Below are 27,091 nucleotides of genomic sequence, written 5' to 3' on the forward strand. Positions count from 1 at the left end.
AGTGCTACCTGAACTGTAAGCATTTTCTCACTTCTTACCTCACCCTTCAGCTTTTTTGGTGCAATTTGCGTCAAGTATTTGTCCTTTTCGTCACCCAGAGGTTAAAGGTGTGTAAAGTGTGTTAAAGGAGTGGGAAAATGGACAGTACGAGATTGAAGGGCTCTTTGGAAGGGACGGTTAGGATATTCCCTGAAAACCAGACTATATCATGTCGAGTAGTAAGTCAATTAGTTGTCTTACTTATTGTCCAATTGGTAAGAACTACTGAACGAGAAAAAACTATTCATTAGCATCTGGAAGAGGTGAAAGGCTAACTTTTTGCACCATTTCATCAAATCAAAACCTTCTACATTTGAATGTTCTTCCATTAAAACTCCATTGTGAAAAATTAACAATTATTTTTTAAAAAAATTAGAAAATCCTGAATAGAAAAATAGAAATAGGTACTATAACCTAATTTTATAAAAATTCAGTTTCTTACAAATTAAATGAAGAGAACACCAAATTGTTAAACTTTTGATTTTTTCCCCTTACAATACCCTGAAAATCACAAAAGTTCTCAGTTTATTTCTAACTATATATGTATTTGTTTCATTATGTTAATTACACCACTTATTTTCATGTAAACCAAATTAAACGAGATAAGAAATTCATGACTTTTAGTAGATAGCTATTGTATCCTCCATTCTGTGCTTAAATCACACCGTTAAGTCCTAGTTCATCAAGGAACTTTGAGTAGGCCCAGTTTCAGTGGTTGAATCTCTTCTACGTTTAAACACTTCCTCCTGCGGGCAAATGTAGTAGGTTTGATTATTTCTCTGGAGAATCTACACTTGCCGTGTTGGGTTATGCCAGTCTTTTTCAGATGTCCAATTAGTTTGCCATGTTCTGTTAGCATTCACAGTTTTTCCCTGCATCCTTTAATACATTCAGTTATTCCTCTTTCTTCCTTCCAGTTCCTCTTTCCTTTCAAAGTTTGTTAGGTTGTTGGATTGTTTATGTCCAATGATTGGGTTCCATTTTCCCTCATTTTATTTTATCTTTCTGTCTGAGGTGCTCATCGATATGCCACAGGACTTTTTTTAGTAAAAATTATTGAACGATGCTATCTAAGAAAATTGCTATCTATGAGTACATTTATTATTCTGTAATTATATTCTATGTAAAAATAATCAAATCTTACTTTAAAAAAAACAAAATAGTTGAAAAACTTTCACAGGCATCAGTGGAGTGGAATGGAGCATAACGTTTGAAAGCTGGTTTCACAGCAAATCTAAAAACTGCTTCAAAATAGGTATTAAAAAAAGTAGAGAAAAATAATAGCCGATAAAAAATAAAGTGCATCTGGAAACAATTATTGGGTGACCCCGCCACCTCATGTAGAAGGCAAATCAGGTTTCGTATGGATCATCTTGATTCATTTAGCAATTGCTCCTGATATTGAAATTTTACAAAAGGGTTCTTGATCTTATGTGTTATTACATTTATTAGGTTTTGTGGTCTGCTTAACCAAATAAATTCTTTTCAATTTATTTAAGGTTTTGGTTGAGATAAAAAAGTCAGTCACAAGTGGGATTCGAACCCACAACCTTCGGCTAAATATGCCGCTGCTCTACTACTTGAACTATCATGTCTTCGATACACTCAGACACTAACCTCCTATCTTTTTTCCCCATTTTTTATCTCAACCAAGGCCTTAATTAAATAGAAAAGAGTTTATTTTAAATCCCGCTTGTGACACTTACTTATGTGTTATATTGACTACCCTTATTTTTGCATCACGTGGATAAACACCATGTAAGGCTTTTTTTTAAATTTTCTTCTTAATTACTTGATAAATTTGATTAATTTGAAAATATAAAAGGTGTAGAAATATAATCAAACAACAGGAAACCAAATATTTTTAAAAAATACATTATATATCTATATAATTATTATTACCAATAATATAAAGAAAATAATATGGTTCTGTTTAAGCAATTTAATTGAGAATTGCACAAATAAATATTAAAATTATAAATAACAGTGTAATGTCATTTTAAACAGTACATAGTAAATATAGCATATTAACTTTCATTGTTGTAATTTGCAATATTGCTATTATTATGCTTTTATTTGTTGATAAAAATAATATAGAACATTTAAACACAATATTCAATTGTCAATAGAAGTAAAACTAAAAAAGATAAAAAATTAAATGCATAAAACCTTTTAATTACAATAATTATGTTGATTATGTTTTCATAGGACAAGAGAGCACTCAAGTGGTATATCACAGTATGAGACATCCGTGCTCAAAGTTTTAAGTCCATTTATTAATTTTTTTAAATTTGTATCCATTTAACTGTATCGATTAACTGATACGAGACCCAAGCTTTTTAAGGACATCAACGCCCATCTCCTCGTACTCTTGCTTTGTCATCCAGAACGTATCACGATTCTTCATTACTTCGGCAAGGACGGCACCGCCAATAAAAACCATGTCTTTCCGATGTGGCGGATCTTCAATCCTTATTTTGAATTTCTAAAACAGGTAAGTACGTACAATTAGTTTTGTAAATATTATAAATTTAGAAGATTTGTAAATATTACCGATAGTTTATCTATATCATTCTTGAGAACTCTTTCCAAGTACAACTGTTTGATTTCCCTTTCAAGTCTGCTTGGCAAGCCAGGGTACATGGTAGACCCTCCGGAGAGAACGATGTGCTTGTACAATTCTGTCCTCATGTCAATATCAGCGGCTTGAATTGTATTAAATACCATCTCGGCAATACCTTAAATAAAATAACACTAATAATTTGTAGTTATTTAAAATTAAAGTTTTTCCTTTACCTTGCCCTTCAACATTGATTAAATGAGGCTGAAAAAGGGCTTCTGGAGCTTCAAATCTTTCTCCACTGACTTTAATAACCCTTCCATCAGGAAGCTAAAAATATTTGTAATTAAAACATTGTTATCAAAACTGTAAAAAAAATAATAAAATAAAACACTTACTGTATAAGGTTCAACAAGAACTGTAGTTTCTAAAGCAAGCTTTTGTTCTGTTTCTATATTATAACCTATATAACATAATTTCTCTTTCATTATTCTAACAGTCTCAAAATCTGCTGAATGATTGAAAGCATACCCTCTGAGAAGAAGTAGCTACAAAATACAAAATTTCATTAAATTATTTAAAAACATAAAACTTCTAATTGATACATACCTTAATTAAATACCTAGTAATGTCTCTACCAGCTATGTCTAGTCTTCTAGTCAAATGAGGAAGTGCGAATTCCTCGTAGACCGGGCAGATGTGAGTGACTCCATCACCCGAATCGACTACGACCCCGCTTAAAAGGCCTTGAGCGTATAAGGTTAAAACGGCCTGAATTGCGATATAAGCACCACTGAACCCGTACTTCTCGAACATAACCTAACAAAAATGACGTTAGCATAAACGATGTAATAACAATATTTTATGTCCATACTTCAATCATCTTTTGTCTATTTTTTGTCGGATTCATCGGAGGCTCAGTGAGAAGGATTTTGCAATCGTGTGGGTTTATATTCATTTTCTCTGGTCCAAATGTATAATCCCAAACATGGCACATATCTTCCCAATTCCTAATAAAAACACATTTTCATTTAAACAATAATAATATAATAAAATAAATAAATATAGTTAAATTTAACTTTACCTCACGATACCATTTTCCATTGGATAGTTCACTTCAAGCATGGAGCGCAGCTTGCTAGCCTCATCTCCGACCATCAAATCCTGAAAAAAAAAAAAAAAAAAAAAATCATAATAAATATTTTTAAGGCTGTAAAGCAACATGAAATTAAAATGCTTAGGATGATTTGCTAATAAAACATAACAAACGCATGACCATAACATTAAATATTCAACTTTTAAAACACAAAAACATGCAACACAAATACAATCATTTCGCTGAAAAGAAAAGTTTCTAATTAAGATTAAAAGTAAAACAATCTCAGGCATTATTTTGACGAAAAGGAACAAAAACGAATCATTTGAACACACATGCCATAATAATGTCAATTATTTTTCAATTATTTAAGCATTTGTTTATACAAAAACTTGGCCCTGGAAAGAACCGTAAGTGAAAAATTGTACAGCTACAGCTGAATGCATTACAAGGGAGAGTACAATAACTGCTACACAGCAAGAATTTTGTGCAAGTTCAGCGAATATTCTTCTCATATATAATATATGGTATGTCTAAAGACCTCCGTTTTAAATTATGATCATAGGACAGAAAGTAAGTATTGAGTAACCCATCAATAAAAATGAATAACAGAAACAAAAGATGTCTGACAACTGTCAACTGAAAATGCAATATCACCCCCGGAACAAACACACAAAATGTTCTACATACATTAACCTGGTGTAGAAATAATACAGGTTTTGAAAAGGAAGTCAAAACTATTGTTAATTTTTATTAAATTAAATGAAACTTTATTCGAAATATTTACCATCACAATCTTTACCTCTGCCAATTTAATATTACACGTAAGAGCTTTTATTCCAATGGGATAAAAATCTTTATTTCGATTTACAATAAAATCTTGGAAGGCTTTTTCAGCTTCACTGCATTCTCTAAAAATTTTATCCCTCAAAAAGTGATCAAAATGTCTAAAAAAGTGGATGTCTGTAGGTGAGAGGTCGGGTGAATATAAAGATGCAGAAAGGTTCCCAATCCTAAAGTCCTTAAGTTTCCATACAGTTTTAGCATTGTGACATGTGGCCTGGCATTATCATGAAGAAGAATCATCAAGACAAAGATATTGCAGTTTGGCTTTATGTACTTCTTGGTAATATTTCTCTGCCTGTGAAAGTTTCACCCCCCCCCTGTAATTTTCACCTATTTTGGCCTTTACAAAACCACTAGGATAAAGATTTCAAGACGATGCTGGGGTGGAAGCCTTCATGAGCAATTGGTGCATCACATAATCCTCTTTCTTTTATGTAGGGATCTAAAACCTACCAATCTGCAGGAAAAATAATGAATTCTTGGTTAATTGATAGCACAAAATTTGAAAAATAAAATACAAACTTGTTTATTTTTTAATTACCCTCATAAAACATAATTTAATTAACATTAGCTAATAAGACTCGTAATTAAAGTATGACAATCACAGAAACCTTCGAAAAGCTGTTTTGAGTATGTAGAGGAAAGAGCATCAATATAATAAAAAATAGCTTAATTTCATTATTAACAAACCACCCAAAAAAACAATAGGATTTTTTTATTTGCTATAAAAGCAATTAATATTGTTAAAAAAACTTTATTGATGATGGCTTTTTTTTTAAATAAAGAAGAGTAATGCATCATCAAGGTCAATAAACACAGTATCACTATTCATTTCTGCATAGTTTATCAATTTAAATGATAGTTTTATTTCTCATGAAATTTTTGCATAACCAACTTAACTATATTAAAAAAGAAATCTAACATAAACGAACATCAAGCTGGATGTCATAAAAATTATAACTGCCAAATGCTTACATCAGGCCACCTTTTTTTGTACTGAATAGTAACAAAAATGAACCTAAAAACATGCATCAAGGAAAAAAACAACCTGTGTACTGTGACTTACGGGTAATTCCTGGGTCAGCAGGTGAACACCAGCATATGTAAGATAATTTTGTATAAATAAATTATGCAAAACAAGAAGGCTGAGAGAAGAAGATATGCAGTTTTGTTTAGTAACGGAAGCTATTTACAAGATTTATATACAACAGGAGAAAAAAAAAGGCTTGTATTAGTCAAGATATGTTTAATAATTACAACTATTTGTTTTTGACTCGCGTCTGTAAGTAAAGACCATGCTGATTAATTTCAAATTAACAATCAAATGGAAAAAATTGTTTTGGTTTTTACAAAAAAAGAAAAAGACACAATTTCAAATAATATTCTTACAAGTTTTACAGAATGCTTACTCTGACAGTTAATCCCTGTAATAGAAAAATAATTATGAAGACGTTTCCATATTTATAAAAAATAAGTAATAAATTTAAAAAATGTATAATACAAAAATTTACAGTACACAGAGTGGCTCAAGGCAAAATAAATATTAAAAGCAACATTGTGAAAAAAAAAAAAAAACACTAGCTTGGCGATTCAAAGCCCAACAGAGAAACAATAATTGTAGCCCACAATTGAAACCCATTGAAATACATCAACATCAACTGATACAATTAACATTGGACATTCACACTTCAGTTTCACGCAAACATCACACAAAGGACATGTCTGTAAGTTCTAATTATTATTCATAACTACAAAATGTCATATGGTATAGCCTAACAGAAGCACAAGTTGACAACAATTTTTAAATTTATTAAACCAAATTTTAAAGCTCATAACCAGTGCTTTTTTATATGTTAGAAATAAAATACTTTACAGACATCTGGATATTTCTGAACTGAACAGAGTTATTAAACAATTCTGTGGATAACACCATCATCAAATCAACGCATCCCATTACTATGGGATGTAATAACCCTTTAACCCCGAGGCGTATGAGATGGTTGCAAAGAAAATAGCTTTCTGACAATAATAAAGTAACAACTTGTATACCTTTTGTAACTATCAGAAAAAATGTGTTTAAATATGTCTGTAAAAATATCACCTCCTACAAAAAAAGACCTTTTGTCTAAAGTATAGTACGTATTACAAAAATATACCTATTCAAGTTTCAACCTGGATGACTGAACCTGATTTGGTTTATCGTTTGGCCCTCTACCAAACTCTGCTCTAGTATATTGTCGAAAGAAGGTTTTAGGGACCCATTGTATATTATTTTACTCTGAGGCAGTTGTCTGTTTTGAACTTTAAAAAGTCAATAATTGGTCTTACATCAACAGGAAGGGTTTTCACCAAGTAAATGGTAACAAAACTTTGATCAAGGAAGTAAAGGGAGTAACAGAAATTTGGGCTTCCAAGTATTTGTAAAATCTGTGGCCATGAGTTCGATTCCCACCACCACCCTAGAATTTTCCAAACACTCCCCTTCCCCCAACGAAAAAACAAAAAACTACTTTTAAAGTAACAATTTTATGCTATTTCTCAAAATATTCTATCAACTTATCTTTGCGTCAGTTCTAGAGGACAAAAATCTTAAAAAGTTATACTTCAGCAGGGCTTAATGTGCAACTACCCATTGGGTTTCAAGGACAAGGGGTCAAATGCACTTTACAATACAATTTTCATACCATTATCAACAAAAAAAGCCATGGGCTCTGTCAGGATTCAAAGCCAGAACCGCTATCATGGCAAATACGAGTTGGACCCACAGAAATTTTATACTATCAGCCCATTCAACAGGAATCTGAATGGGTGCCACTTACTAAAACCATTTTACAAATACAAATTTTAAAAAACTCATTACGACCTAGTATCTACCTTGTGATCCGAGTGTCCAACATATGAGTTTTTTTTAAATAAGAGCCATCAACAGGTCTAAATATTGTCTGTTACAATAAAATCTTTATATATTAAAAAAAAAAAACATTTTTGAGCATTAATGAAAAATTAAACAAAATTCACTACTTTTCGTGGCCCGCATGACCAATTAATACAATTCAATTAACTGAAGTTTTGAGAGAAGATTTGAACAAAATAGTAAATTTACTTTTTTTTAATCTGCTCAATCTTCAGCAGATGGTGATATAAAATATTATTCTTATTTGTTTTGGATAAACTACTTTTAAGCCAAAGGATTCCATACAAAACACATAATAAATGTCATCTTTTAAAAGCCTGAAATTCGTTCTTTGCTTTGCTATGACATTAAAATCTATTTCAAAAAAAGTTTGTATGTCCTTTTTTTGGATGCAATATTTGTTCATTATAAATACATTATAATAAAAAATTCAGTTGTTGAGGGCTGGTACAAATTAATTTCATTTCAATGATTTTTTTGTTAATTTATTTTTTAATGAAGGGTTGCAACAGCAGAGGTCATATCAACCCTCAGATGTTGGTGGGGAAAAAAAATAATCTCAGGTACAATTCAAATGCAGGACCTTAATCTATCAGTAATGAGCACTGTGTCGCTTAAACTGATGTGGCCACCGACACCTCCTTTGACGAATTTCATTATGGAAAATTTATTTGAGATACGAGCATTTTGACTTAAGAGCTCGAACACGTTACAAATTAAACTTTTATCTCATGGTGCCATTAGATTGCAAATTGTCAGTACACAAATACATAAAAAAAAAAAAAAAAAAAAAAAGGACAGTCATATTTTGTTGTTTATTTTAAAAAATTGTATTTTTATCATTATATTTATTAATTTCAACTTATTTATTTTATTTATTTAGAAATCATGAGATGCAGTCTGGTGTGATGTAGGTTTCAGAAAAACATTTTCTTTATCGTGCCAACGTTTCGATCTTTATTGAGATCATGTCCTCTCGACATGACACGCAAGAATGACACAATTACACAGAAGTCAAACACTTTGAGCCCTGAAGATGATCTCAATAAAGATCAAAACGTTGGCACGAAAAAGAAAATGTTTTTCTGAAACCTACATCACACCAGACCGCATCTCACGATTTCTAAATAAATATTGATTAACGGTCACTAATCACCACACTTATTTATTTTAATCTAAACCAAATTTAACAAAATCAGAAATTCATGAGTTCTAAAAAAAATAATTTAATTATGATGCTTTGAACGAAAATTCACCAAAATACTGAAAAATCATTTAGTGACACAATAGAATATTTATTTTTTATTCAAGGATTCCCAAAGCAGAGGTCATATTCATCCTTAGGGTGTTTTTTTTTTTTTTTGGGGGGGGGCATTAGTGCGTCAGCCCCTGCATTCAAACTTGGGAGCTTTACCTTACAGTGAAGAGCACTGTGTCAATGCATGAACTTTCGTGGTTCCATGGCCACCAATGACAAAAAATGTTAGTTAAATTATAATCTATCAGTAAATGATTTTCTGTTGTTTTGGTGGATTGTTTTTCCAACTATCATAACTAAATAAATTTTATTGAATTTCTGATTTGGTTTACTTTCATATACATTAAAATAAATAATACTGTAATTAATATAACAATAATAGTACTAATAGTTTGAAATAAACAATAAAACACGATTATTTATTTGCCCGAGTATATTTAAACGTTATTAATTTTTTTTTAAATAAAAAATAATGAAGTATGTAAAATGTTTTGTAGTTGATAACTGATGACTAATGTTTCTGAATATGGCATGTACTGTACAGCCACACCTCCAGCAGAGATTGAAGCCCTATCACAACACACACAATCCATCCACATCGAAGGATCCATTTATACATAAATTTACAATACAAAATATGCAACAGTTGGAAAAAATCTAGGTGGAAAAATTGTTAAAACATGAGTAAAAATCTTTCGTGTTACCTTAACTTCGATGTCGCCTATTTTGTTGACAGCCCTTATGATGGGCCTTCCGACCATAGAAGGAAAAATGTACTCGGGGAAGTTTGAACCGGCGTAGCCGCATTTGACGAACTAAAGACAAAAACAACCTAATTAATAAATATACAAACACGGTTTAATATATATATAAAAACAGGTTATACAGTGAATCATTAGCGATTTCAATTTAAATATTTGGTTTTAAAATTTGACTCACCCCTGTCCCGTTGTCGCAGACGATGACTTTCTTCCCTTCGCTGTCCATCTTTGGTTCACCTTAAGCAAGTATTGTACAATAAAGAGAAAAAAAGAACCGGCGGAATCAAAGAAAACCGCACCCCATTGATATCTACTGGTTGCGTATGGACGAATGGCAATTGGTTGATGGCCCGTTAGGTCTTTCGACTATCGGGACACCGCGATAATCGAAGCGAATCATCAACTACGTCATTACCCGCCAGAATACGAAAATGGTCCAAGAATGAAGCTTTAAATAATACACTGGCCATTCGGCTAATCGAATTGAAGGGTCCAGTGGAAAAATGATGAGGTTCCATTTTTTCAACATTTGAGAAACACTAAATTTAAAGTTTCATGACGACTGGTGAAATAGTTTCTTTTTTGATGTTTGATTCAATAATTGTAATAACATTTAGAGTTCATTCTGAGTAATTCTCATGATCCAAAAACCATTAAACCGTCATTTCAAACCCAGGAACGAATAAGAAAATACCATGATTACGAAATTTTATTATTAATTTCAATGTGTGGTGATTAGTGACCGTTAATCGGTAATTATTCAGAAATCGTGAGATGCGGTCTGGTGTGATGTAGGTTTCAGAAAAACATTTTCTTTGTCGTCCCAACGTTTCGATCTCAATAAACATCTTTATTGAGATCGAAATGTTGGCACGATAAAGAAAATGTTTTTCTGAAACCTACATCACACCAGACCGCATCTCACGATTTCTGAATAATTATTAATTTCAATGATGAACATGCAAGTGAAACGAAAATTCTGAAATGATATCTATGGTAAAATTTTTAGATTAATACTAAACTAAAAAAAGTTAGAAGCTCTAAGCTAAAAATTTTTACGTTACTCATCGTCTACCTCCTAATCAAAATAAACATCCTGAGTTTTTGTGGCAGTTCTATCTGTGACCAAATTATTGTAAAACCTCCTGGCAACTTCGTTGGTGAGAAACGTATGTTGGAAGGGGCCCATCCTAGGACTTACGAAGCTGATGTTTTGGTGCGGGGTTCTTCCCCCTTTTTTTCCTTTTTTGGCACCCACAACACATTGTGCTTATTATAAGCTCCACAGAATGAAGTGCGCTGGTGTATATACTGTGGTGTGTAAGAGATATCTTCAAACATCGAATCGTTCTTGTGTGGGCATTTCGGTTTGTACATCGGTACTAAGTAATTTGTCCACGATTTGAAAAATTCCCTCTTACAATCAGGGTTTACGGACCAATCACATCCCTCCATCCTTGAGGCATACCTACATAGGATTTTGGATTAATCATGTCATAATCATATCTCTATCGTACTCCTGATAACCATGGCCACGGATGGGAAAGAAAACTTTTACACAATACACTCTCCTTTTTCTATTGCGAGATGCGATGGTGAAGGAATCGCAGAACTGTATAATTTTTATTTTGCACTGCACATGAGTCACAAAAAATTATAAGCGTTCTGACTGCTTGTGGAAGAATTTTTTTTTAAAATGCCGGGGAGATGGAGCCTCATCGTTCTTCCACTGTACCGCCCATTTTCAAACGCGATTTTTAGTGGAATCTAATCGGTTTTCCCTAGCCACATTTGGCGAGTTAATAGTTAATGTCACAAGCCAACAGATGCCGGTGAAATCTCGATTCTGACAAAAAATGACCCTCATCGATTTTCCACTGTTTCCTTCAATTGTATGAAAAAGAATGGTGCAGGATGATGATAATGATGATGATGGATAGGAAGGAAGCGGGGTTTGTTCTCCCCGGGCATTGCAGTCTTCTGGCTAGATCCCTAGTTTAGGGCTATTGTCTCGATCCTTCTTCTCAGAAGTATTAGGTGTCAATGACTGTCGTTGATATAATTGCTTTCCCTGGGTTTTCTTTGTATCCTAGGTTCGTCTATATCTTCATAGAGCCGTTGCTTCGCATTCGAAGATGATAACGACCAACCCGCTGGATGTGCTAAGGGCTGAAATTTCGACAGTGCATTCCTATAATGACAGATAAGCGCAAAGAAAGCATTCTTTGAAATTCCAGTCCCTAGGAGATCTTATCAATTTTTTACCATGTATAGATCGAAGTGGACTGAAAAAGAGAAGAATTTAAGAAACAAGACATTATATTAGAAAGCTATACTAGCACTCTGCAACGAATTAGAAAGGTATACTAAAACAAAGGGGGGGAAGTCGCGGGTAAAAATTTGTCTTTACATAACCGCAAACTTAGTCATCATTGAGTATACCCATTTAGATGTTTTCTCAGATGTCAGTGATCGGTTTACAGGGTGTTATAGGGTTAAGGGGTGGATTCACTAAATAAAACATAGTTCAGTGCTCCAGAAAGAAGTTTCTATCTTGTCTCTCTCCGGACATATTAACATTTTTGTGATTTTAATCTAAAATCAATTTTTTTAACATAAAATCGTCATTTGTCATCTTTAGCATTATTAAAATACAAATCTGACCTTTATTTAGCAAACTACATTAAATTTTCCACAAGGTAACAACATTTCCGTTGAAAAATTCTCACGTGCAATGATTTGTCAATCAAAATTTTCGGGGATTCGACCAAAGTTGCCTCATTTTATAAGTATTCCAAGGATATACTCATATTTTAAAAACTTTTCTTTGTGAAATATCCTATGCAAAGTTAAAAAACGTGATCTTGAACCCAAGTGCAGCAGTAACAAAAGAATATTGTACATGTCATATTTTTAATGAAAAGATTTAGTTGGTAAAAAAATCAGGTCCATTCTTCTCATAAAGTGTACATAAAGAAAAATTAGAATGAAAATTAAAATTTATTATTTCGTTGGCGAAAAACGTAAAAATGAGTATGTCCTCGCAATACATATAAAAAAGGCTACTTTGGTGAAATACCCAAAAATTTTAGTTGAAAAATCGTTTCACGAGCCACAATTGAGTATTTAAAAAAAAGTTTTGCCATTTGTTATGTTTTGAATTACTTCTGTGTATTCGGAAGTGCGAATTTTTCAATGGAAATGTTATTTTGTGAAAAATTTAATATAGCTTGCGAAATAAAGGTCAAATCTCTATTTTAATGACGTTTAAGTTGAGAAAATAAAATTTTATGTAAAAAAATCTGATTTTAGATTAAAACACCCAGTATAGTCCTATCACTCCTCTGAGCATTGCCAGTTTATTTATTTTATCATAAGCTTGCTATGTCTGTCACCTGTAGAATTTGGCCGTTTCTCTTTTTGTTATTTTTGGATCCATTTTGAGATTGAAGATTCTGTTTTTGCCATCCTAAGTATAGGTTCATGCTCATCAAGCAAAAGAAGAAAAAATGAACTGCAATACGGAAATTATAAAAACCAACTTCAACCATAAAAAAAAAGTTCAACGTAATTTGGTTGTCCACGATGTTTATTGTTTCTTTATGATGTGCCTTGTTGGTTTAATGGTCTTGATTTTTAATGGATTAGTTTCGAACGTCACTTAAATATAAATATTGGTATATTTTGGAATGTTAATTTTAATCATGCTTTATTGAATATAATTCAATATATCCTTAAGAAATTTATTGTGTAATTATTTATATTTGTCTATGAACGAGAGATTTTTCGAAGAGAAGTTTCACGAGGCCATACATACACGGTATCGTCGTCGCTACGATGAGCGCTACGGTGTCACCGTAAGGTCAACGATGCTTCTCTAACATCAATTATCGATGCATCGCCACGTCTATCAACCCTGAATCATTCTCGAGCCTGGAATCATCAGTTTAACCTTTGGCTTTGATTCTCCAATCTCCTCGAATTCGGAGGAAAGGAAAGGGGCGAGCTGAAGAGAAAGCCGAAGGATCGAGCGATACACGGCCGATACGAATCGGTCGTCACTACGGTTACGACGAACCGGTCAGCGATACCGTCATTTCTCTACGGCGCCCCTTGAATCCAAGCTTATCTCTATTATAAATTTTTGTTTACTCTCACTATGATGCATATCCTAGCGTTGACTGTAATATTCTGCGAGTCTTGTGTTATCACTTTTCGCCTCCTCAGAACATGAGTAGTCTTGTATTTGAACAATGAAACACATCACCACGATAAATCAGTGCAGACGATAAATAAAATGTATATGTGACGAATTGTTTTCCAGGTAAATTTCTTTTGCATTAGTATTTTGACATTTGATTCAATTTTTGTTTTGGCTTTTCAGCATAACTCAAAATGAAGTACTTAGTGGCCTTGGTTTTTCATGTGACTTGGCTGCTTGGCCTCTCCGATGGATTCTACGTCCCTGGTGTCGCTCCGGTGGAGTATACGGACGGGTCTCCGATCGAAGTCAAGGCAGTTAAAATGACTAGCACTATGACCCAGCTTCCTTACGACTATTACACATTACCTTTCTGCCGACCACCTAAAGGCATTGTGTACAAGTCTGAAAACTTAGGTTCGTTGTAAAGCAGTTTAACATTAAATTCATTTCGTGTAGATTGGGAAGGTAGTTGAGCTTGTTAGACCGATTTTAATGTGTTGTACTCTCGGTTTGATACTTGGGGATCTCTGTACACACACAGTTTGTCAGTTTAACTAAACTTGTGTTCTCACAATTCAACTTTTTAGTTGATCAATTAAAGTTTAAATTTTTCGTCATTCAACTCATCAGTTCTTCCTTTCAAGTTGAAACCTGTGAACTTCTCAGTTGATTGTTTCCTGTTCAACTTTTACACTGCGAGTGTTTTTCAATTAATTAAGATTTTTTGTTGAGATAAAAAAGTCAGTGTCACGAGCGAGATTCGAACCCACGATCTTTGGCTAGATACGCCGCTGCCCTACCACTTGAGCTATCATGACCTCTCAAGTGGTATAACAGCGGCGTATCTAACCGAAGATCGTGAGTTCGAATCCCGCTCGTGACACTGACTTTTTTATCTCAACTAAAAACCTTAATTAATTGAAAGATATTAGTTGGTCAAGCAGACCACGAAAACTAGTGAACTGTGAGTGTTGTTTTTTGTTGAACAGTTCAAAAAAACAAAAATGTTCCTTAAGTGTACTTGAAGTATTGGGTTGTCCGGAAAATAATGCAGGATTTTGGTATTAAACAAAAAAAAAGAAACTAGTTACTTTAAAGCAATGTTCTTTAATCAAAATAATTTNCATACAAATGAGTAATCCTGTAAACGTAAACAGAATATTTTATATAGATTTTTTTTAATGAAAACTTAAAATCCTGCATTATTTTCCGGACAACCCAATAATAGACTATCCAATGTAGACTTTACATGATACTAAAATTATTAGAATTTTGTTGCAAGCATTACTACCTTTGGAATTCCCATATTATTGCAAAATTAAGACGTTTGCCTTTTGCATCAAAATACCATGCAACGATGTGTGTAACATCTTTGGCACAAAAGCTGTCGACATTTATGATAACCCATATATGCATTTAGTAGTCTTAATTGATCATATAATTTATTTTAATTAATTATACTTTTTATTTTGGGGTCTTGGTTGAGATGAAAAAGCTAGTGTCACGAGCGAGATTCGAACCCACAAAGTTGAATTGACGGTTGTTGGGTTGGATCCCATTCGTGACACTAGCTTTTTCATCTCAACCAAGACCTTAGTTTTGGTTTGCTAAAACTTTTAAATTTTTGTCATAAATATTACTTCCTTTGGATTCACCGCCTCAGTTATTAAAAAATACAGATTATAGAGAAAATGCTTTTATTCTAGGAAATAGAAATTTCTAGATTCACTATTGCAAAGGTAAGAAACTGCCTCAGATTACTAGGAAATGCAAAGCAGCAGAGTAGAAAAGGATGATTTATGAACCCCCTCAGCCTAATGATGACAGCGAGAGAAAATGTGTTGAATTCTATTATAAAAGAAATTGCTGGAATACTGTACTTAGAAAAACAAAATTAAGAATGATTATTTGAAGATCATGAGTTGCGGTCTGGTATAAGCAAGAACATTCAAATGTTTGAAAATTAAAAGTTGCTCAATTTTGATTGACTTGATTCATGTCACTTTTAACTTTTATTGATCGACTAAACTTTGAATCATTAGAACGCACATTACATCAGAGGAATAAAATAACTTATTGAAATTTTGGTTTTACTCCTTATTAGTGAAACGTGAAATGAGTACTAGGATGGAAAGCATCTAGGGCACGATTGCATTACTTTAGTACAGAAAACATCTTAACACATACCAACACTCAAATAGCAGGCAGTTACAATAATAATTTTGTGTAAAATGGGCATTTGTTATTAACATTACATGTAACGTTTTCACCATTATTCCATTCATCTTCCAAGGCTAGAGTCGTGGGATCACCTGTTTCAATAAACTTTTATTTGCTGTGTTTTATAGGTTGAAAAATATTAAATATGTGTTTGAGCCAATGTGCTTTTCTTTTCCTTCTTGCTTTCCATTGTAGATTAATTATTTTGTATCCCCCCCCCCAAAAAAAAAGTTTGTAACAGTAAACAGTTAAAAAAAAATTAGAAATGATCACACTTATTTCATCACACTAGTTGGTGGTGATGATGATTTATTTACTATTTTCACTGGTTTTGCTTCCATTTTCATTCTTTTTGGCATTTTTTAGATTTGTTTGTTACGGAATGTGGTTGTTAGCTCTAGGCAACCTTTGTTATTGTATTCTGATTGGAGACTAGCTGATTTTTTAATCTGATTTGTTAAAGTTTTTGTCAAATTTTCAGGTGAAGTTCTAAGAGGAGATAGGATTGTAAATACGCCTTATGAAGTGAATATGAAAACAAATGTGTCTTGCAAGGTTTTGTGTACCAATGGGGAGAATTCGATTAAAATGCTCACATGGGATGGTCCGGATTTGAAAAAAGTTATAGAAATGATCCGAGAGGAATATATCGTCCATTTGTGAGTAATGCATAACATTTATTATACAGGTTCTCTAATATGCTTTTAAATTTTTTTAGAATAGTGGACAATCTTCCATGTGCGACGATGTTGTGGACAGCACCGGAAAATGGCAAGTTGCGTTATGGATATACAGGCTACAGGCTTGGATATGTACTTGATAATAAGGTCTATATAAATAATCATCTAAATCTTATCCTTCATTATCACACAGTCAGCAAGTGCGTGTTGCAAATATGCTTAAAGTGTAAATGAAACTTTCAAACTTATCACATTGTGTTTCAGAGACGAGCATAGAGTTGTCGGATTTGCGGTCGAAGCGAAATCTGTCGACTTGATGGGTCTGTCATTTGGAAATAACCAGTGCTTTATGGATGGGAAAAATGAAAAAGCTCAGGAACTCGTTGAACCGAGTACAAATTTGGTCTTTTCTTATTCTGTTAGCTGGGTGGCGTCAAACGTGAGTTGGGCTTCACGTTGGGACATTTACCTTGAGATGACTGATGTCGAAATCCATTGGTACTCCATCGTTCACTCGTTAGCTGTTATCATCTTTCTTTTTGGTAATTAAATTTCTATTTTTTTAAATTTAAATAATTAATATATTATTAATTACATTTTCAAGCAACTTTCACGGGAATAATGATCAGAACATTAAGAAGAGATATTGCAAGGTACAATTCTGATGAGTTTATTGAGGAAGCGCTTGAAGAATCAGGTTGGAAGCTGGTTCATGGGGACGTTTTCCGACCTCCAAGGAATACAAGATTTTTTGCTGCTGTTATTGGCTCGGGAATTCAGATTCTGATCATGGCACTTATAACGCTTTGTAAGGCAAAAAAAATATTTATATATGGGCTACTTTTTATTGTTTCAAAGTTGATGAGAAATTTGTTTTCAGTTTTTGCCATGCTAGGAATGTTGTCTCCAGCATCACGGGGTGCGCTTATGACTGCAGCTATAATGCTTTACGTCTTTTCTGGTTTAATTGCAGGCTATATTTCTGCACGACTGTATAAAACGATGAAGGGCCGAGAATGGAAGAGAACAGCTTTTTTGGTAGTTTATATTTAAATAATTTTTTATTACGAAAATTCAAACTCACTTTTCCCCCCCTAGACTGCTACATTTTATCCAGGCATTGTTTTTGGAGTTTGTTTCTTTTTGAACTTCTTCATCTGGGGTAAACATTCATCTGGTGCGGTCCCATTCTCGACAATGGTTGCCCTTTTGGTAATGTGGTTCGGGGTTTCATTGCCGCTTGTCTACCTCGGCTATTTCTTTGGCTATAGGAAACAGCCTTTTGCCCAGCCGGTGCGTACCAATCAAATCCCGAGGCAAGTGCCGGACCAAGTTTGGTATATGAATCCAATTCTCTGGTAAGTCATAAAAAAATCACAGTTGTTCTACATTAAAAATAAAAATAAAACATCAAAATTTATTCTTGACCTCTTTCAGTGTATTAATGGCAGGAATGCTCCCTTTTGCTGTAGTCTTCATCGAACTCTCATTTATATTTACAGCAATTTGGCAGAACCAAATCTATTATATGTTCGGGTTTTTATTTCTTGTTTTTCTCATTTTGGTTATATCTTGTGCTGAAATATCATTGGTCGTCATTTACTTCCAACTTTGTGGTGAAGTAAGTAAAAACACCTTGTCAGATTATTATTACATATTAATTCAATCTTTTATGTTTTAGTGTATCAATTGTGTGTTAAATGTAATGTATTTAATTTCAGGATTACAATTGGTGGTGGAGGTCGATGATGGTGCCCGGTGGTTCTGCAATATACGTTTTTATATATTCTGTCTTTTACTTTTTTTCAAATCTACAAATCACAGAGTTCATTCCGACACTGCTTTACTTCAGTTACACTCTTCTTATGGTATTGACATTCTGGCTGCTGACCGGTACCATAGGATTCTTCGCCGCATATTCGTTTATTATAAAAATATATGGAGCTGTGAAAATAGACTAGTTTGTGATTAAAGTGAAATTGTTTCTTTTTTCTTCTTGTGTTTTGTTTCTTGAAGAATAAACTCAGTTTAATAATATTAGAAGTGAAACTGCACGGAATATCCAGCCTAAGTTAGACTGATCAATGAACTAATTTATTAAGAATAATTAATTATTAAAATTTGTATACATTTTTATGGTTGTGAATGTTGTCATCCAGTGATGTATTAAACAGAAAAGACATTTATATGCGAGTAAATTTTTTTGCCATTTAAAAACTTTTACATTGATGTTTTGTAAGTTAAAAACTTATCAAATTTAAAGTTTTTGTGTGTATAATCTGGTGCAGCAATGATATTACATTTCATCGCATTTGCATGTATGTCTGTCAAAATGGATTTGTAGTCATTCAACAGTGACAAGTTGCTTATAAAACAATCATTTTTAAAATTTAAAATTTGAGAATATATCGAAATTGATATTAATTTTTGTTATTGATGTTTATCAGATTTGTTAGGTCTATCATTTTTGTCTTATATACTAATAAACGTTTATGGATTTATTTTCAAAGAAGTATACTTTTTTTTAAAACATAATTTAAATTTTTAATAATTAAATATTTATTGGAATGTGGTTTTTATTAATATTTTCCCTTTTCTATGGTACTGAAGGATTTTCTAAAATAAAAAGATATCTCAGGTAAATTATTGTTTTACAAACTAACACTCCTCTTTCTTCTTTTTTTGCGATTTGTTTCTCGATTTTGATTGATAAAGAAATGTTAAACTTCCTCAAAATTTTTGTTCGTTTATTAATGCCAAATAAATAAATTCATTAATAATTAAACAAAAAGATTGCAGCAATTCTAGAGTTCTTTATGAATCTAAATTCTTATTTGTTTTTTGGTCGTTTTTGATAATAGTCTAAGTATGCTTGCTGTTCTGGTCCGTTAGACATTGGCTTCTGTCCTATTTACCACTGTAAATATGTGTTATGTTATAAATATGAAGGGGTGAAAAATATAAACATAATTATGTAACATGATAGGTTACATACCCCAAGTACAGGTTCATCACCATTGCAAACAAAAAGAGGTGTCACCATTTAAATAAATTATTATTGTGTGATTTCTACTTGTACAATTGTAGAGATAGTTTTGTCAAACCACCGAGGATTGTGAAATGTTGAACTACAAACTACATTTGATGCACCAAACCAGTGAGGAGAGGTAGACCAGACAGACCAGAGATGATAATCTTATTAATAATTATAATAACCCAATAAAACATTCGTGGTTTCTTTACCAAGAAAAGGGCACTAGGTGAAGTACCTACTCATCTTTTTTTAAATTATTTATTTATTTTAATGAGGGTATTTCAACTGCGATGTTATAGGAACCCTCGAGTTGCATGTGTTTTGAAAAAATGCCCGTTTGTAAATGTTGGGCATGGCTAATGCAGGGCCGCTTGACTCAAACCCAGGACATTTACCTTACAGTGTTGAGTGCCATGTCAACGCGTGAACTGTTGTGGCCACTGACACCTCCGACATCTTTGAACAGAGACTTCATTGCAATCAGCAACTAAATAAAATCACATTAAGTGCAAAATTTTCCATTGGTAGATGTAAACGCCTTTGTGGAAAACGTTGTGAACTACGAAGATGTGTTATACACAGTAGTTGTTAAACCTAACCTAACAGAATGGTGGTTTGGTGTACAAAAACATGTGCGGTCAGGATCGTCTGTACTGTTTAGAGTATAATGTACTTGGGCAGTACTGGAGAATGACAATGACTCAGCTGCAGCCCATTACATAAAACTGAATTTATCATCACTACATATCTTCATCCAGAGAGAGGCTAGAGCCACATTCACAGTCTAATGCAAGGACAGGCTCCAGTAGGCTATCAGCATAATATATTACACAGGGCGGGCGACCAGGACCCGAGGAGGCTATCAGCATAACATGGAACAATTAATGTTTGGTAAGAACTTCAAGCAGACAAGGTTCTGGTTCTGAGGGTCGGAAATTAACCAAAGACTAGAATATGGACAAATGCTGCTGTCTTACCAACGGAAATAATAGTCATCTATTTGTCAGGTGACACTAAAGATACGATAAGATAGGAAGAAAGGATGGCTAAATGCTATGCAGTATGCAGGTGTTGGGTTTTGAATAATTGAAAAATTCTTGGACTCCATTTTTCACTTCCTCCAAAGTATGAAAGGTTTTGAAAACTAGGTCATTTTAGTCTCCAACGCACTCTCAAATACGTACCATTTCTTCAATAGGGTACTCAATATTCCGCTGTCAGACCTCTTGCACTAAACATTCACATTAATAAATACATTCACTGTCAATATATAAAAAAGGGAACACAACATATATATCAGTACTAAATATAATAAAACAGCTCTATTTCCTTTAAAAATATAAACAGCGGTTCCAAATGCTCGCTGCCGTGCTCAAGTGAAATTCTCATATCGAATGGTATTCCTACAAGGAATAACTGTTTTGCGGGAGCCAAGAGCAGGTTTCATGATGTCTCGACGCTTTGCCTGCTATTTGTTAAAGACAAACGAAACGAACGTGTGTTGTCTGGAAGAGTCGAATTATGATGACCATGGTCTTTTTTGTTGCTTTGCTTACTCGCTCACATAGGAGCCATGGTATTCTTCCCTTCTTACATCGTGAGCATAGTGTTAGAGAAAAATCTTTTGGCAGAACCAACGAAGAAGTTTGTTGTCAAATGAATCTACTCAAAACAGGTTAATTAATTTTCCCCCCGAAGTACCGCACTGATCAACCCGTGTTTCACCGTCATTAGCGTTTGTAGCCTAGCTAACTAATAGATACATCGAAAACAGGCAGCCAAGGTATTAAACGCTATTGTACTGCGGATGAAAATTCAACAAGCTAACCAACAAGGCTTCACGATGTTCTGGGTCGATCGAAGACAAATGATATTTTGCAGTGATAATTAGTGCTAAGAAGGTTTCTCTGCAAAAGTGTGGAAACAAAATCTGTTTTTCTTTCATACTGCTAACAATAAAAATTAAACCGTAATATTACTGATAAACATACAGTAGGAAAGTTGTACAAAGAAAGAAATACACCTACATAAACACACAAAATATGGCCAAGTGATACTGCCAAAGTAGTTCAAATTAATATCGAACTGCTCAATCAGGTGGAAACATTGGCCATTTTTACAGTTTCGTTCTTGTTGGTCAACGGTCCTTAGGAACACAACCCCCAGCCAGATAAAAATTAAAAACACTTGGTTGGACTGTTAATTTTGGTAGGGTAAAAGTGCATCAAGGGGTGGCGTGTCTGGTTAGCCAGACAACTATACCGTTTTCCAAGACGCTCTAACTCAAGGTATCTTTTGAATAAAATCACAACGATACAGTCAACAACAAGCTGTCCTTTAGAACCCACGACGCACTCAGGTAGTCAGTGTACACGAACCGACCGTCCGAGAAGCTCTTGTCCATCAATTGACCCCCAAAGAGTCTAAACTAAACCACAGAAGAAGGATCACCCAAACCTGTGATGGTCGTGGTTGAGAACCTTAGATGGAAGGTACCGGTCAACCGAAACCGGAAATAGAGTGCTTTCTCTACCCTATAAGAAGGCTTTATAACTGGAAGACACAAAACTGCCTTTCCATTATATGGATATGAACTTGACCCTTCTGAACCTGACGAGTATTGCAACCTCTTCGTTGGACAGTGAATAATGTAACAAGTCCATTCATGTAAGATCTTCCTGGTGCTATCCTTGGATAGTACTGGTCGGGTGAGAGGCCACCTAAGGGGTGAGTCTGGACGTTAAAGTGCCAGTCTAACTCATACAAACCTAGAGTGATGAATTGATATTAATTGAAAAAAAAGGATACTTCATTAATGAATTTTTTCAGTATTATTATCAAAATAAAGTTAATTAAAAATATATATTAATATAATAATTAATAACATGATTATTTTAAACTCCTTCTAACAACATCCTCCTTTTCAAGATAAAGCAAGGAAAAAGTTTGGCAGATAGCAATTGAATTTACTTTTTCATCCAGGACATACTGAGGTCCAGATTATTCCTGAAAATAAGTATACATCAAAAGCTATATTTTTCTGTTTTATTCCTCTAAATCAAAAGAGTTCGCAGAACAGAAAAAGTCATTGAGCCGAGTTAAGTTCACAAACATTTAAAAAGCCACAAATGAAACTCTAGAAACTCATTTCCCGAGAGCGGTACAAATTAAGGAAGTCCCGTTTAAATTTGCCCCAAGCCCTCAATCAAATTCTTAGCCTACGCTCTCCTGACTGTTAATGTTGTGGCGTCAAAGTTAAACCAAGTGTTTGTTACTCGGGCTCAAAGGGTCTTAGGTCAACTTGGGACACATTTTAATCACAGGCTCCTTTGAGGCTTTGCCGGCAGGGTTAACTTCTACACAACTTGTGTACGGCCACATCAAATGACCATATGTTCAATTCCAAGAGCTTTCCTAGCCAGTGATCCAATCCATTCTGACCGAAGCCATTAGCCATAGGCTTATGGCACATAATTAACTTTGCACGCCTTTTAACGAATCGGCCAAGACTAAGGAACAAATTAAAGATTTAGTAATGATGAATTAAATACCGAAGAATTTATGTTAAATTGAAAATTGTATGTCTTTCAGATGTGATACACATATGGACGTTTCAACCTTCATGTTTTTATCTGTCAGATCTCAAAAAGAAATCTTCCTTTAAACCTTTATAGAAAATAGTTATACTGTAAAACTAAAATAAATTAATTAAATGATCTTTAAATTTAGTGATTTTCTATTATAATTGTAGAAGTCATAGTTTTATTAAAAATAATTATAATTACAACTATAATAAGTTTCCTTCTTTTCTCTCTAGAGGTACTTTAGATTTTTCATCTCGCGAATTCGAGTCAGGGAAAACAGAAGGCTTAGTAAGGGACAATAAAGAAGAATAAATGCTAACTAAACCGGATTTAAAGTCTTTAAATTCTGAGGTACAGAAATATAAATCTTTTTTCCTACGCGTCTTTCTCACGCTAAACCCTCATTAAATTTATGATTCTCCCCCTTACGTTATTCATTCCTACACCTACCAACAGTTAGTTCACTTGATTAATTAATCTGGCGATTTTGCTGCTTCTAAAGTATTGATAATTTTAGTAATAATTGATTTAAATTTTAGTTTAATGTATGATTAAATATCAACGGATGAACGATTGAAAGGTACATGTTTATAGTCATATTTAGAACATGTAGTTTGGTCGTTTTTGATCATTTTTGCCCACCTATTCTCGCATTTTTGGTCTGTTTTGGATATTTATCATCTTAAGTGTCTGACAGACTAAAATGATGAGAGTATCTGACAAGCTAAAGTAAGTAAATTTCTCTAGTATAATTCTAGTTCCTGTTAGCCCTGAGGTGGGATCTGTGAAATATACCGAAATGTTGAGTGAATGAAATCTCAAGGCTGATCTTGGCGATTTTATGTTTTTATGACTTTAACAGTTTAATACCAACCTTGGAAGTAAAGAAATTAAAAACAAAGGAAGAGACACAAGGAATCGGAATAAACCAAAAACCCTTTCTGGGATAAAAAAAGTGGCTTATTTTTTCTTTATTATTTTTTTAATCTCAAAAAACTTTCAGGGTTGTAGTTTAATCAAATATATTAAATTTAACAATTAAATATTTAATCGCAGAAATTAACCTTGGGTCCCTTTCATGACAGAGTTTCATCTCTGCGAGAGAAAATGATACACTATTCGTTTTAATATGAGCAAAACTCAACCTCCGTTCTTCTTACTGTTCTCCTTTTTGAATTAAATAAAAAAAATTCAATGTAGTTGTTTAGTTGTTACTAAATTGGTGAAAATGACCTGCAGCTTCTTTCGTATGAGAAATTTTGTTTCTTCTTTGAAAGAAATACACTTTTCGTTTGAGCCGAGCAAAACAAGTACTTCCTTTCATCTCCATTATTTTTTTGATCAACAAAAAATCAATCGTTGTAGTTGCTTGCTCATCGTTGAAAATACCGTCTGCTTTTTTAATTATTGACATTCGGTACCCCTCTTAAAAGAAAACAATACATTATTTTTTCTGAGACGAATGAAAGAAAGATCCACTCTTTTTTTCTTTGCCTTCTTTTTAAACCAATAATTTTTTTATAAGGATGTAATTGCTTCCTTGTTGTTGCTCATCGTAAAAAAAAAAAAAAAAACTGCTGCTTCTTTATACAAAGAGATTCTGTACCTTTTGTTATTATTATTTTTACTTGATCATAATTATTATTATTTGTTATTGTTAATGTTACCAGATATCCCGGCTTGCTTATCGCACTGTGGATATGTGCAATGGACATGTTCACTTCAGCGAGAGTGCACCATCAGCAGTGGTTTTGGAGAACAAAGCGGTCGCCGAAGCCCTGGTGCTCACAATTTCCCATTTCACCCCCTAATCTTACCCTATATAGCACCCCTTTTCTGCTGAGAAAATAGCCTACATTTATCTGGCCGGGAGCCGGGCTGATGGGATCTCGGACGGCTATGATGGGAGAGCTCGATACTACCTGCTAAGGTAAATACATTCCCCTATTTACTTTACATAGAATACACAGAGTAAACTATAAGCCGAAGGAAGCAACTTAGCTAATATCCAATATCTAGTATTCTATCTTAGCAACTTATATTCAAACAATTCCTACTTATAAATCAAATGGAGTACAAAGTTAAGAAACCCCATTCAGAGCGGAACAGACATTTCTTATCAATATTTAATGATAACAGGATTAAATTGTAATTAATTCAACTCATTTTAAGGAGATTAGCAAAATTTGAATTTGCGATAATGACAGTCCTCTACCCTCCTTTCCAGCCCTTAAGCCAAATACTCATCAGTCCCGCCGAAGCGGATGGTTAGGGATTAGGAGTTAGATTCTGACTTATCTTTGTTTAACAATTGTACTTTAAGCTCTTACAATTGTGATAATTCATCCGTGGCAACCGGATTAAACCTTTACCATATAAATCAACAATCAGCCATGAACGTAATAAAGTAGAACTATGCACAAATAAAGAAATAAATGAAATGGACTAAATAACAGTTCCCTCTATTTTATAATATCTATTTTTCTGGACTATATGTATTAAAAACAGTTAAAAATTTGTTAATTTTTATTAAGCATATTTGACATAACATTTTAGAAATTCGCAGACGGTGTTTCTTTCTTTTTGCAGTTAAATATAGTGACCTTATAAATATGTGTAAGTTTCTCTTCTTTTTTATGGAATATATAAATTATTGCTGTGGGACTTGGGCCAGCAACTCCGGCAGACGGTCTGTACTAACGGTTAAACATTTGTTAATTTTCATTAAGCTTATTTCACGTAGCTTTTTAGAAATTCGTAGAAAGTAGTTTAGTTCTGCTATGTATACACAGGGTGTTCGGCTACTCGTATTACAAACTTTGCCAGTAGATTCTACGTTCAAAATGGAATAAAAAAGTCCTAATTAACTAAGGTCCGAATCTTAACAGTTTCGGAGTTATTTCGCTTTTTCTGATTTTTTAAGATTTCACGACCTTGATTCAAATAAACCATGATAACTCCAAAATTAAAAGGTGTTGGACAAATCCGTTGATACCATTGAAAACTACGTTAAATTTCCAATAAGATGTGATCAGCCCAAATAAAAAAAAAAGTTTAATAAATTCATTCAAAATTTTACACCACTAAACAGGATATTAAATGGAGTACGATTTCTGAAATTTGCTGGTCTCTAGGTTTGGAAATAGTAGTTTAGAATCATCATAATAAGTTTTTCAACTTTGAAAAAAAAATTTATTTCAAAGTTTTCGCTACTAAAACGTTTATTTCACGAAGGTTTACAAGTTTAGTGTTGATCACGTCTTATTGGAAAGTTAACGTAGCTTTCAATGGCATCAACGGATTTGTCCAAAACATTTTAGTTTTGGAGTTATCATTTTTTATTTGAAGCAAGGTCGTAAAATTAAAAAAAAAAAAAAAAAAAAAAANTGTGTAATTGTGCCATCCTTGCGTGTCGTGTTGAGAGTGCCAGTCAACACGACACGCAAGGATGGCACAAGTACACAGAAGACAAACACTTTGAGCCCTGAAGATGATCTCAATAAAAGGTTGAAACGTTGGCACTATAAAGAAAATGTTTTTCTGAAACCTACATCACACCCGACCGCATCTCACGATATCTGAATAACTATAGTTAATTAGGACTTTTTGATTCCATTTTGAACGTAGACTCTACTGGAAAAGTTTGTAACACGAGTAGCCGAACACCCTGTGTATACATAGCAAAACTAAACTACTTTTTACGAATTTCTAATAAGCTATGTCAAATAAGCTTAATGAAAATTAACAAATGTTTAACCGTTAGCTACAGACCGTCTGCCGTAGTTTCTGGCCCAAGTCTTACAGCAATAATTTATATACTTCCATAAAAAAAAAAGATGAAAAGCATTATCCATGCAGGGTTGTATAGAGAAACCAAGATTCAGGTCAAATTACA

At 33.4% G+C, this 27,091-nt stretch overlaps 2 protein-coding genes across 3 annotated transcripts; one reads left to right on the forward strand and one right to left on the reverse strand.

Annotated features, from left to right (window-relative positions):
- Positions 1-2,007: 2,007 nt before the first annotated feature.
- Positions 2,008-9,823, reverse strand: LOC106665870 (actin-related protein 2). Of its 2 annotated transcripts, XM_014392669.2 has the most exons (10): positions 9,653-9,823; positions 9,418-9,528; positions 5,951-5,965; positions 3,684-3,763; positions 3,474-3,609; positions 3,209-3,418; positions 2,998-3,147; positions 2,836-2,929; positions 2,593-2,777; positions 2,008-2,524 (listed from the first exon to the last, which is right to left on the reverse strand). In XM_014392669.2, exons 1-10 carry the CDS (start codon positions 9,698-9,700, stop codon positions 2,354-2,356), a joined length of 1,200 nt encoding a protein of 399 aa, XP_014248155.1. In that variant the 5' UTR covers positions 9,701-9,823; the 3' UTR covers positions 2,008-2,353. The 2 variants fall into 2 exon arrangements, with proteins under 2 accessions (XP_014248155.1, XP_014248156.1); XM_014392670.2 differs by lacking the exon at positions 5,951-5,965 and having other exon boundaries at positions 2,354-2,524; positions 9,653-9,822.
- Positions 9,824-13,383: 3,560 nt separating this feature from the next.
- Positions 13,384-19,083, forward strand: LOC106665868 (transmembrane 9 superfamily member 4). The gene is made up of 10 exons (XM_014392667.2): positions 13,384-13,798; positions 13,859-14,092; positions 16,380-16,557; positions 16,617-16,778; positions 16,843-17,120; positions 17,183-17,386; positions 17,459-17,616; positions 17,677-17,936; positions 18,016-18,199; positions 18,300-19,083. The coding sequence occupies exons 2-10, from the start codon at positions 13,870-13,872 to the stop codon at positions 18,537-18,539; spliced, it is 1,887 nt and encodes a 628-aa protein (XP_014248153.1). The 5' UTR covers positions 13,384-13,798; positions 13,859-13,869; the 3' UTR covers positions 18,540-19,083.
- Positions 19,084-27,091: the final 8,008 nt, after the last annotated feature.

This window comes from Cimex lectularius, unplaced genomic scaffold (assembly GCF_000648675.2).
Source record: "Cimex lectularius strain Harlan isolate CLEC.00 unplaced genomic scaffold, Clec_2.1 scaffold12, whole genome shotgun sequence".
Lineage (NCBI taxonomy): Eukaryota > Metazoa > Arthropoda > Insecta > Hemiptera > Cimicidae > Cimex > Cimex lectularius.

What these genes read in the sequence shown, in the direction of transcription:
- LOC106665870 (XM_014392669.2), bottom strand. Translation starts at nt 9,700, where the DNA reads ATGGACAGCGAAGGGAAGAAAGTCATCGTCTGCGACAACGGGACAGGG. An exon ending in ATGGAAAATGGTATCGTGAG is followed by an intron (nt 3,610 to 3,683) that starts GTAAAGTTAAAT and finishes TGTTTTTATTAG; the next exon opens with GAATTGGGAAGATATGTGCC. An exon ending in ATAGACAAAAGATGATTGAA is followed by an intron (nt 3,419 to 3,473) that starts GTATGGACATAA and finishes CATTTTTGTTAG; the next exon opens with GTTATGTTCGAGAAGTACGG.
- LOC106665868 (XM_014392667.2), top strand. Translation starts at nt 13,870, where the DNA reads ATGAAGTACTTAGTGGCCTTGGTTTTTCATGTGACTTGGCTGCTTGGC. An exon ending in GTACAAGTCTGAAAACTTAG is followed by an intron (nt 14,093 to 16,379) that starts GTTCGTTGTAAA and finishes TCAAATTTTCAG; the next exon opens with GTGAAGTTCTAAGAGGAGAT. An exon ending in GAGGAATATATCGTCCATTT is followed by an intron (nt 16,558 to 16,616) that starts GTGAGTAATGCA and finishes AAATTTTTTTAG; the next exon opens with AATAGTGGACAATCTTCCAT.